Source organism: Cibotium barometz, chromosome 40 (genome assembly GCF_041138505.1).
Source record: "Cibotium barometz isolate CiBa-2024 chromosome 40, ASM4113850v1, whole genome shotgun sequence".
NCBI lineage: Eukaryota > Viridiplantae > Streptophyta > Polypodiopsida > Cyatheales > Cibotiaceae > Cibotium > Cibotium barometz.
Genome location: NC_141085.1, coordinates 32,133,876 through 32,146,239, shown reverse-complemented (window position 1 = coordinate 32,146,239; position 12,364 = coordinate 32,133,876). Strand labels below are relative to the sequence as shown.

The following is a 12,364-nucleotide window of genomic DNA, read 5'->3' as shown; positions in this document are numbered from 1 at the left end:
CACCACTATTGCCTCTATTCATGTCATGTCAAAAAGAGGAGCTCTTCAAAATGATGCATCAAAATGATCCTCTCACATCAATTTTGAGAAGATAAAAGATTTTTAAATGCAAATGTTATCATATCATCTCATGACAATTTCAGTATACTAGACATACATGGTTGGGTCATCCATTGTGCCATTTTATAATTATCATTTACTTAATTAAAATAATTCAAAAACAAGATAGAAGACAAAATAATGACAATGTAAAAGACAATTTTTGCAACCAAAAAAACATTGTTGTGCCATTCTACAATTATCATTTACTTAAATTAAGACAATTCAAAAACAAGGTAGAAGACAAAATAAAGATAATTTTTGCAATCAAAAAAACACTCTGTGTGTGTCTATGTGTGTGTGTATGTAAAGATTATTTACGTACAATGTGGAATCATCTATAGACTCAATTTGCTGATACAAAGTCCGCATCCTATCTGGGGCTATATAATCCCTAAGAAATATATACAATCTATGCTAGACAATGTGATTTAGAGTAAGGCTAGAGCTTAACATTAGCTCCCAAATAACTCCAAGTCGTAGGAGCACCACTGTCTTTTGTAACATTCTCCTAGACCCTAGCGGTCAAGCTACAATTAACATGGACTCGCCATAGTACCACAAGTAGCATCAATCCTCCTAGGTCGAGAAGAATCGATTGGTATAAAGGCACAACAAGGCAGTTTGGGACTCTAGTCCTCGGATGAGTAGGTACTCAAAAGAGTCGGTAACGTAATCTAATGATCTAAGGTACTATAATACTCTAAATGGTAGGGATCTGCTAATCCATCTAAAAAGAGAAGAAACTGTATAAGTTTCCATTCCTTTTTCTAATGTGGCCAGCTAAAACAATCACTTACTTTGATCTCTCAAAAAATAACATTGGCTCTGATACCTATTGTGAGGACCCTACACTCTATATACTATACAATACATCTTCCCAAGGCATGGTAATGATGTGTACATTTATCAGATAGAGAGTCCCACCTGAAGGTGTCATACACACTAGCCTAGTGTTTGGCTAGCTACCACTAGCAGCGTGCATCCCATATCTACCCAAAACAACCTTATAGCACAAAATGCACATGAATCCTTTTGCAAAGTCCCTTCATGATTCTGACAAGTACGAGACGATTGGTGGCTTTGAACAATGCATAGAACACTCTCCAATGTCTTACTCCTTAATCATGAAGTAAATAGGCTCTACATCTTTGGATTGAACAATGCATACAACACTCTTCAATGTCTTACTCCTTAATCATGAAGAAAACATGCTCTACACCTTTGGACTCTCTAATGTCTTACTCCTTAATCATGAAGTAAATAGGCTCTACACCTTTGGACTGACTCCATCGTCTCCTACAGTCTAATTTTTTGAATTTTTCTAAGCTTTTTCAAGCAGAATTTTGGTTTCATTTGGAAAGCACCCATTTATTCGGGTCTACATTGCCTCTCACTTTCTAGTGGTGATATCCAATTTCTACTTCGACCAAATCCATAGGCACAGCCTAGACCTTATCCAATCCCCTAGGTCTAGCCTATCATCCTACTACCACTCGGCCATATGTGTTAAAATTAGAGCATTGTGATGAGCTATGGTGGATCAAACACTAGAATCAACATCATTAACAAAGTGATTAGCAAATAATTAAGATGTAATTAGTGGGTAATCAACAAATAGATTAATGTAGGCATGGATACTCAAAAACCAGCAAATTCTCATTAGGGCAATGCCTCAATTTACAGAGCTTACATCCAAGCATCAAATCCCACTGATTTCTCCTTGATTCACTCCACCTCTTTTGCTTGATTCTCTCCACCTCTTCACTTTTCCTAGAATATCTCCCAGAATATCTCCACACTTTCTAAATCTTCTCATGCTACCCTTTATTCTCTCCCAGTAGATTCTTCTCACCTTTTCACAGGTTCTTTCACATTTACACATCCTCTTTTACAACCTCTAACCAAGGGCTTGTTCCCGCACACACCCTATTCACTTGTATATTTCAACACCTCCCCTCAAGTGAATACTCTCTAGCACACCTGGACCCTATACCAAGTTTCCCTCTTACTTGATAGCCCGCGACCAGTGCCTCAAGTCCCTAAACTCCATAGTCCTTGACACTCTCTCTCTCTCTATGTGTCCAAGGCTACTATAAGTGCCCCCGACCTTGACTAAAGTGCTCACACATACATCTACCACGTGGCCTACATCATCGATGGCTCAGAGGTGGTTTTACTTTGTTGGGACAAGTTACATTGGGTTGTGGGGTCTCTCTCTCTCTCTCTCTCTCTCTCTCTCAGAAAAGATGATCCGACTCCACTTCCTTTGGAGCCTCCATGAAGTTTGCCGATGTCGTTCCTTCTCCACTGGTTTGCTGTAGCAGTCTCTTGCCATGTGTCTTGGCTTTCTACATTTGTGGCAAGTGAAGGTCCTTCCTCCTACTCTGCCTCTTCCTCGTCCTCGTCCTCGTCCTCGAGAGAATCCTCCTTGGGTGAAGAATGCTTTTTCTTCTTCTGCTGTTTAGTCGAGCCATTTCTTCTCTTTGCCTCTCCTCTCTTGCTCTAGAAGAGCTGCTTCTATCTCGTGTAGCTTCAATTCAGGTACATTCTTTAGTGTTGCTACAATATTTTCATATTCACCTTTGTCCACACTCTTCAGAAGCACTACTAGTGCCTCATCATCTTCTACCTTTTTGCCAATAGCTGCCAAGTGTTGCTTAATAGCTGCCAGGTGTTGCTTAATGCTTTTATATCTGTTCAAGTGTGTGATTAAAGGTTCACTTTTCTTCATGTCCAATTTGTAGAATTGCATTAACACATTTATCTTTGAATTTTTTGCTTGTGTGCCAAATAATTTATTGAGTTCATCCCATGCATCTTTTGCCCATTGTATCCGTGTGATGTGATGAATGATTTCATCATTTAAACTGAGTGCAATAAGTCCCAATGCTTTTTCATTCCTGCTCTTCCACTCATTTTTCCCTCTCTCTGAACATTCATCTCTTCCCTCAACTAGCCCCCACAGATTTTTCCTCATGAGCAAATACATGGTTTTTGTCATGTGTAAAATTGCTCCCCATTAAATTTGGCTATTTCCTGTGCTGTACTCATGATGATGTGAAGAGGGTCTTACCTCTGGATCCATCCCGAACCCTGAGCTGCAGAGCAACCCAGAATGCTTATGGACTATTTTACAATGAAATGAAAGGTTTATATATGATGTTCGAATTGGAGGGCTAATGTGAACCCAACGTGGGGACACCCCGCCCACGACAACCCTAAGTGACCGTTGGTGGTGGGCCGAGTGGTGGGAAAGGTTGAAACTCAACGTTACAGAACAGTGACCAGTCCAGTAGGGCAACATCTTGAGCTTGAGCTTCTCTCCATAAAAGCTACAACCCTTTCTGATAAGCTCTCGCCTTAGCAAAGTTAAGGTAAATCTCATCTACACATGGCCATACAGGGAAAACCTGTTTATTCTTGGATCCTATACTGAGGGTTCTTTGTTTTTTCAACTCAGCTTGCAGGCTTGACATGGATTTGCAAGAAGGCGGTTTGTCTTACGAGGATGCCCGGAGACAGCGGCTTGAAGAGAACAAGAAGCGGATGCAGGTTACCTTTTGCAGCATTTTTCTTTAGCTTTTTGCCCACCCCAAAGATAAGGGTAAATGATAAATGTTGGAGCATCTCTTTCTCGCAGGAGCTTGGATTAGCAGACCTTTCTAAGAGCTTGTCAAGTGGTGTAGTTGTTTCAAAAACCCCATTGGTATGTATTTGTCACATTAAATAATGCACAGCTGATAGATAATTAGAATCCAGATATGTATGCATGCACACATACACCATCCCACATGTGTGCGCGCACGCGCACACATGCACACACACACGCGCGCGCGCACACACACACACACAGAGAGAGAGAGAGAGAGAGAGAGAGAGAGATCCCTGAGATTTTCAAGTGGGGTAGAAAGGAGAGAGAGAATGCAAACTGACGCTTGGGGGGGATTCGGTGGGGGGTTCGGTTCTGGCATAAAATGTATCATCTGCAAATTTTATGGAGAATGTGTCTTGAATGTTTCTCTTTCTTTGTTCCTAAATGTGACTTGTATCAGTTACCAGTATGCCTATATAACAAGTGTCACTTCGAAATCTTTCCATTTCATTCAAAGAGGTGAAACCAAACAAAGTAAAACCTTTCAAAACGATGAAACAAACAAAACGGTTTTTGTGACTATGTGCTTGTGTGCTTGCTAATAATAAGCACTGCCCCATTGCAATTCTCGCTGATTCTGCATAGTCAACGCAAGTTCATGCAACTCTCCTAGGACTAAACATGTACTGCAGCAAGTTAGTGGATCCATACAGCTTTCCTATGTCAGTCCCTGGATTTCCTATGTGAATGCATGTTTTTTCAGCGTACCGTGACCATTCCCTGTTTTTCAGTGTACCGTAATAAGATATTCACATGCACATGCAACATGCACACACAAATTTCACACACATACAATGCTTATGTGTGCCATTCTAATTCAGGTCTGAGTTATCTGGTTTCAACAAATGAATTGCAGTACCCTCTGGAAGCATTGTATGCCACACACATGCAATGCTTATGTGTGTCATTCTAATTCAGGTCTGAGTAATGTGGTTCAACAAATGAATTGCTGCAGCACTCTCGGCAAGGAAAACCTCGCATGCCGAAGGAGACTGTGTTTGTTGAGTTACGACGTTCATCTCGAGTTGCAAGCAATCCAGCTCCAGACTATCGTGAGGTATCCCAACCCACTCTAATCATAAACTCATGAAGTCTCATAAAGATTTGAAACTTGTGCTGTGATCTCATCACTGAACTTCCAGTTCCTTCCCTTCTGATGTTTTTTCAGGTGGAGGTGGACAGTTCACTAGGCCGCAGAAGGTATCATTTCTCTTACATGCTAAGGAAATGCAATATGCTTGTGGATAATGGCAGCCAGAGTGTCTTTACATTTCCACATGATTGACTTTGGCTTTGCTTAGTTTTATAGCATGTTTTTGATAATGTTTATCTTTTTCATGCAGCTACTCCTCCAGGGCCTCTTCTCTCTTAATGAGAAAGTATGCCTCTGATGAAGCAAGGTTGGAAGCTGCACTGAAAGCTGAGACGGTTATGAAAGAACTACCGAAAAGTAGTCCTTCTTTTGTCAAGCCCATGCTGCAGTCACATGTAACAGGTGGATTCTGGCTGGTAAGAAAGTAAGGAACCCTTAGGGTGCTGAAATTGGTGTTTTTATTGTGTGGTTTACATATCAGGCTCTTTAAGAGTCTAGATATCCTAGGTTCAAGTCCCACTCTGCCAGACTCATCTCATGATCTAATGCTACCCTCCAACGTGGTTAATTGGACCCTTTGGATTCCTCTACCCATAGACATGTGGGGAACTTGAAGAAATTGGGGCATGAGCAGAAATTATTAAAAAAAGATTCAGGGGCATAGCGACGATAATACTTATTCTGATTATTCCCGATACACATAGCCGGTATTAGCTTTTGGTCGGAGGTGCTAAAAAGGAGGGGGGGGGGATTCAGGCTTGGGCTAGCATGCACCTATACATTCTTTCTGCGCACAGTCAAAGGGATCTATGGCAATGTGGTAAATTGTTTGATTTCTTCAAGCAGGCCTGAATGTTACGTATGTATGTGTGTAATAATATATATATATGTATGTATCTTATGCATGTTATGTATGTATATACATGTACAGTGTACTTAGCATCCAAATCACTCACTTTTTGCATTTTGTGGTTTTCCAGGGCTTGCCATCAAGTTTCTGCAAAACATACTTGCCCAAAAAAGATGATAGAGTTGTTTTGGAAAATGAGAAGGGTGAAGAATGGGACACTGTGTTTCTTGCAAACAAGGCAGGGCTGAGTGGGGGCTGGAGGGGATTCTCTTTGGACCATGGGTTGGTTGATGGAGATGCACTGGTTTTTGAGTTGGTTGAGCCCTGCAGGTTCAAGGTAATTTATCCTCAAAGCAAGCACGCACACACACACACACACAGATTACATGTATCTCTGTTATCCCTCTACTTCTTTTTTTCCTGAGTGCTGCAAATGTCTAGTGTCTCTTTTATGATAGCCTAGGTTTCTTAGTGCATTTGAATGGCTTTGCACAGGTACACATAGTGAGGGCTTCTGAGCCAGATACACAAACTGATGAAGACACAGACGAGCAGACAAATGAAGAGTCTGAGAAGAAGGCAACTACTAAGAAAAACCAAGTTCTTGTGAAAGAGAAGGAGGAAGAAGTTGGGACAGGCTCTTCTAAGAGAGGTAAAGGAAAGAAGAAGCAGGCAATACAGGAGTCAGAATCAGGCTCTGAGGATGGTGAAGAGGGGTCTGGTGGAAAGAGGGGTGGTGCTAAGAAAGATCCCAGCAGGAAGAAGAGGAAGGGGAAAGCTGATGACATTGAAGATCTCTTTGAGATCAAGGATGAAAAAGAGGACATCGGAAAGGTGAAGGATGCTAAGCAGCTTACATCTTTCTTGCGGGCACAGAAGCTAAACTCTTCAAGGCCTTCCAAGAAAGCCATGACTTCTTGTGGTGATGGGATTGAGGTGTGTTGAGGTTTCTCCATTAATTGATAAGAGTTTTGATGGTACATACATGTATTGCACACACATCAAAGGTTTGTTGAATACTCTCAGATGTTTGGGTATTTGCACTAGAGGGTTGTTGGGATGTCCCCATGTGATTAGAAGATGTTATATTGGGCAAACATCATAATGTCACAAGTGTCAAAAACCGCTCCATTGTCCCCATTTTGCTTGCTGGAGGGGGAAGGGGGGAGGGGGGGGGGGGGGTGCAGTAGCTTTATGTAGCATACAAGATGTTAGATACAAGCTAAAAGTTCTTGAGCTTTGAGCTCTTGTTATGTACTTGCATCACTTGTATGCTCACAGTAGTACAGCTTGTGTCGAGGTATTTTGAGCTGTCTCAAGTGAAATTTACCAATGGTACTTTCTAAAGTGACCAAAAAACGTTAATAGCACTGGATGGAATGCCTATTATATATTGTGATTTTTTCTTAGTGTCTATAATTTATATGCCCCTGACTTGAATGATCTTAAACTTTTGTAATTTATATGCCTATGACTTGAATGATCCTAAACATTTGTAAATTATATGCCTTTGGCTTCAATGATAGATGGTAGATATAAGCTTTAATTAAATTGCTCGAGCTTTGAGCTCCTGTTATGTACTTGGGTGAACTTGGATTTCAATCTCCTATCACATCACTTCACTTCTATCCTCCTAATACAGCTTGTGTCCCAATGATCCCTATGACTTGAATGTTCTTAGTTTTTCGTAAATTGACAATTAGGCTACTCCTTACTAAAGTAAATTCTTGGTTCCAAAAGCTCTTTTGGAGATTTCTTCAAAATTCGGAAGAAGTTTTTTACATGGATCATCTTCTCACATTGAGCTCGTCTGTTTTGCAAAGGCCTAGTTGCTGTGCATCCAGCTTCCGTACTGTTCATTTTTAGTGTTATTCTTTTTTTTAATTTTAATGCATCCAGCTTATGGAAAACAAAAGTACCATGAGTGAAAAATAGGCTGCGTGCTTTCTTAGGCATATTTGCTTAAATGTTCAGTCAATTGAAAATACTTAGCATCAATATCTCCTTCCCTCTCAAAAACCCAAGTGTCTTCTGGTAAATCTCACAGTAAATACAAGTGCTTGTGATGATGCTTGTTGGATTCATGAAACCTTTTCCTTGCAATGCAACCTCAATACCATAAAATTAAAAATGGTGGTACACTTAACTAACTCAAGGAATGTATGTTGTTTCTAGAGCAACTTGTAAGAAAGTCATGACAAATACCAGCAAGGGAAATTAGATGAAAGGTGTACTTTTGTTGGGCTTTGAGGGACGGGGGGCGGGGCGGGGCGGGGCGGGGCGAGGGTTCTAATGAATACCCACACTGATATGAAGGAGGACTGAAGGCTCATGAATACTTATACTAATATAGAGGAGGGGGGGCGTGAGGGGCGCTAATGAATACCCACATTGATATGAAGGAAGACTCAAGGCTCATGAATACATATAGAGGAGGGTTCAAGCTTGGCTCATGAATATATATAGAGGAATTGTATGTACGTTGATTTAAAATAAGTGTATGCATATTAATCCAAAGTTAACAATGAGAATGAATCATTAAGCATACTCTATATGCTTGTCTTTCTTTATTTTGAGAGGGAGAGAGAGGATCTTGGTGTGTGCAAGAGAGGGGTGCTAATGAATACCCACACTGATATGAAGGAGGACTCAAGGCTCATGAATACTTTATACTGATATAGAGGAAGGGGGGGGGGGGGGAGAGGGGCGCTAATGAATACCCACACTGATATGAAGGAGGACTCAAGGCTCATGAATACATATAGAGGAGGGTTCAAGCTTGGCTCATGAATATATATAGAGGAATTGTATGTACATTGATTTAGAATAAGTGTATGCATATTAATCCAAAGTTAACAATGAGAATGAATCATTAAGCATACTCTGTATGCTTGTCTTTCTTTATTTTGAGAGGGAGAGAGAGAGGATCTTCGTGTGTGCAAGAGAGGGGTGCTAATGAATACCCACGCTGATATGAAGGAGGACTCAAGGCTCATGAATACTTATACTGATATAGAGGAGGGGGGGCGGGGGGGGGGGGGGCGGGGAGGGAGGGGCGCTAAAATGAATACCCACACTGATATGAAGGAGGACTCAAGGCTCATGAATACTTATACTGATATAGAGGAGGGGGGTGCTAATGAATACCCACACTGATATGAAGGAGGACTCAAGGCTCATGAATACATATAGAGGAGGGTTCAAGCTTGGCTCATGAATATATATATATAGAGGAATTGTATGTACATTGATTTAGAATAAGTGTATGCATATTAATCCAAAGTTAACAATGAGAATGAATCATTAAGCATACTTTGTATGCTTGTCTTTCTTTATTTTGAGAGGGAGAGAGAGAGATCTTGGTGTGTGCAAGAAACTAGGGTTGGCCACTTAAAGCATGGAGTGACAACATGGGCGGGGGGCGCTAATGAATACCCACACTGATATGAAGGAGGACTCAAGGCTCATGAATACTTATACTAATATAGAGGAGGAGGGGGGGGGAGGGGGGCGGGGTGGGGCAGGGCGAGGGGCGCTAATGAATATCCACACTGATATGAAGGAGGACTCAAGGCTCATGAATACTTATACTGATATAGAGGAGGGTTCAAGCTTGGCTCATGACCTAGGAATTGTATGTACATCGATTTAGAATAAGTGTATGCATATTAATCCAAAGTAACAATGAGAATGAATCATTAAGCATATTCTGTATGCTTGTCTTTCTTTATTTTGAGAGGGCGAGAGAGAGATCTTGGTGTGTGCAAGAAACTAGGGTTGGCCACTCAAAGCATGGAGTGACAACATGGGTGTAGGTCACGATCCTAAGGCAATAGCCAAGATGTGTGCTTGTTTACTTGAAGCGTAGCAAGGGTGGATTGCACCAAGAAGACATGAATGTCTATAGAGTGAATATGATCAAAAAAGGGTACAATGTCCATGAGCCCTATGCCTCATATAGGGTACTCTGTGGGGGGGGGGGGGGGGGGGGGGGCGGGGGCGGGGCGAGGGGCGCTAATGAATACCCACACTGATATGAAGGAGGACTCAAGGCTCATGAATACTTATACTGATATAGAGGAGGGTTCAAGCTTGCCTCATGAATATATAGGAATTGTATGTACATCGATTTAGAATAAGTGTATGCATATTAATCCAAAGTAACAATGAGAATGAATCATTAAGCATATTCTGTATGCTTGTCTTTCTTTATTTTGAGAGGGCGAGATAGAGATCTTGGTGTGTGCAAGAAACTAGGGTTGGCCACTCAAAGCATAGAGTGACAACATGGGTGTAGGTCACCATCCTAAGGCAATAGCCAAGATGTGTGCTCGTTTACTTGAAGCACGACAAGGGTTGATTGCACCAAGAAGACATGAATGTCTATAGAGTGAATATGATCAAAAAAGGGTACAATGTCCATGAGCCGATGCCTCATATAGGGTACTCTAAAAGTACACATGTAAATGTCCCTAAGCCCAAGTGTCTAGGTCCCATTATCCCATGTGCATGTACACCCAAACCTATTTCAAGAGAGAGAGATCTTGGTGTGTGTGCAAGAAACTACATGAATGTCTATAGAGTGAATATGATCAAAAAAGGGTACAATGTCCCCAGGAGCCCTATGCCTCATATAGGGTACTCTAAAAGTACACATGTAAATGTCCCTAAGCCCAAGTGTCTAGGTCCCATTACCCCTGTGCATGTACACCCAAACCTATTTCATTACAAACCATCCCCTCTTACAATGATTTCGTCCTCGAAATTGAAGGGTGGTCGTGCCCAAAGAAAAAAAACATATACAAGTGGCTATGTACAAAAGCAAAGAAAAATCACATCCATGACGACTGAATATAGCGGAAGACCCATGCATGAATCATATGACTCCTTGGGTCAAATGGAAAGGATAGAGGACTCGTGTCGATGATGAGGCTATATATGCAACCTCCTGAATCAAAAGGAAATCCGAGGCATGCAAAATCCAAGGCAATGGCTCTATGATAATTTGGTGCAAGTGGAGTAGATAAGGAACCGCTGTCAATGACGAATCTAGTCGAGTATCCTCCAGGATCAAAGGGATATGTATGGTATACACCTCGAACCGTCGAAGCTAGAATGGTAGTAGCTCCTGGATCAAAAGGAAAGCTCAACTTCAAAGAGATAGTAGTACCAAGGTCAAAAGGAAAACTCATAAGCTCATCCTCATGACCACACTATCCGTCGAAGAAGCTCGAAACTCTTGACCAGAATGTCAAGTGGTCCAAGAGGGAGAATAGATTTGTGCTTGTTTACTTGAAGCACAGCAAGGGTGGATTGCACCAAGAAGGCCATGGAAGCTTGGGCATGAGCACCAAGAAGACATGAATGTCTATAGAGTGAATATGATAAAAAAAGGGCACAATGTCTATGAGCCCTATGCCTCATATAGGGTACTCTAAAAGTACACATGTAAATGTCCCTAAGCCCAAGTGCCTAGGTCCCATTACCCCATGTGCATGTGCACCCAAACCTACTTCATTACAGTGCGATGTTATGATTTTGTTGGGTATTTCGGAGTCTCTTGTGTTCTATATGTGAGTATGTGTGTAACCATCTATATGTGTTTGTATAGGTGTGAGACACCTCATCTATGTGTAAGTGTGCCTACATGTGTGTGAACAACACCCTTTGGTCTGCACCCTTTGGTCTGGATAAGATAAGTGTGTCCCATGTGTCATGTCCCCATATGTGTATGTGATTTATGTGAGTCAAAATTTAAGTTTGCATGTACTTAGTGAACTTCACAATATATCTATCTTATCAATCTACATTGAGTCATGCAATCATCTCTCTGTAGAGCATTGAGTTTCTCTCTCTAACTCTCTCTCTCTCTCTCTCTTGTCTCTCTTATACTTCCTGTACACTCAGTAGTGCAATGGAGAGGTTCCATCCCCCTTTAGGCTTATGTACTACTAACCCTAAACCTAGCATAGGCATGTGCTCACAAGGATGTAGATTCTAGGGTTGTGTACTACTAACCCTAAACCTAGCATAGGCATGTGCTCACAAGGATATAGATTCTTATCCTATGTACACTTTAAGTGTTGGCGGGACATGGCAGGGCGAGGGGCGCTAATGAATATCCACACTAATATGAAGGAGGACTCAAGGCTCATGAATACTTATACTGATATAGAGGAGGGTTCAAGCTTGGCTCATGAATATATAGAGGAATTGTATGTACATCGATTTAGAATAAGTGTATGCATATTAATCCAAAGTAACAATTAGAATGAATCATTAAGCATATTCTGTATGCTTGTCTTTCTTTATTTTGAGAGGGCGAGAGAGAGATCTTGGTGTGTGCAAGAAACTAGGGTTAGCCACTCAAAGCATGGAGTGACAACATGGGTGTAGGTCACCATCCTAAGGCAATAGCCAAGATGTGTGCTCGTTTACTTGAAGCACGACAAGGGTTGATTGCACCAAGAAGACATGAATGTCTATAGAGTGAATATGATCAAAAAAGGGTACGATGTCCATGAGCCCGATGCCTCATATAGGGTACTCTAAAAGTACACATATAAATGTCCCTAAGCCCAAGTGTCTAGGTCCCATTATCCCATGTGCATGTACACCCAAACCTATTTCAAGAGAGAGAGATCTTGGTGTGTGTCCAAGAAACTAC

General features: G+C 41.4%; 1 protein-coding gene across 2 annotated transcripts; it reads left to right on the top strand.

Moving 5' to 3' along the window:
• Nucleotides 1-3,331: 3,331 nt before the first annotated feature.
• LOC147615422 (B3 domain-containing protein Os03g0184500-like) lies at nt 3,332-6,862 on the top strand. Of its 2 annotated transcripts, XM_086779536.1 has the most exons (8): nt 3,332-3,476; nt 3,563-3,654; nt 3,743-3,808; nt 4,710-4,811; nt 4,923-4,954; nt 5,098-5,263; nt 5,828-6,034; nt 6,193-6,862. In XM_086779536.1, the coding sequence occupies exons 2-8, from the start codon at nt 3,577-3,579 to the stop codon at nt 6,640-6,642; spliced, it is 1,101 nt and encodes a 366-aa protein (XP_086635662.1). In that variant the 5' UTR covers nt 3,332-3,476; nt 3,563-3,576; the 3' UTR covers nt 6,643-6,862. The 2 variants fall into 2 exon arrangements, with proteins under 2 accessions (XP_086635662.1, XP_086635663.1); XM_086779537.1 differs by lacking the exon at nt 3,332-3,476 and having other exon boundaries at nt 3,589-3,654; nt 4,673-4,811.
• The last annotated feature ends 5,502 nt before the right edge of the window (nt 6,863-12,364 follow it).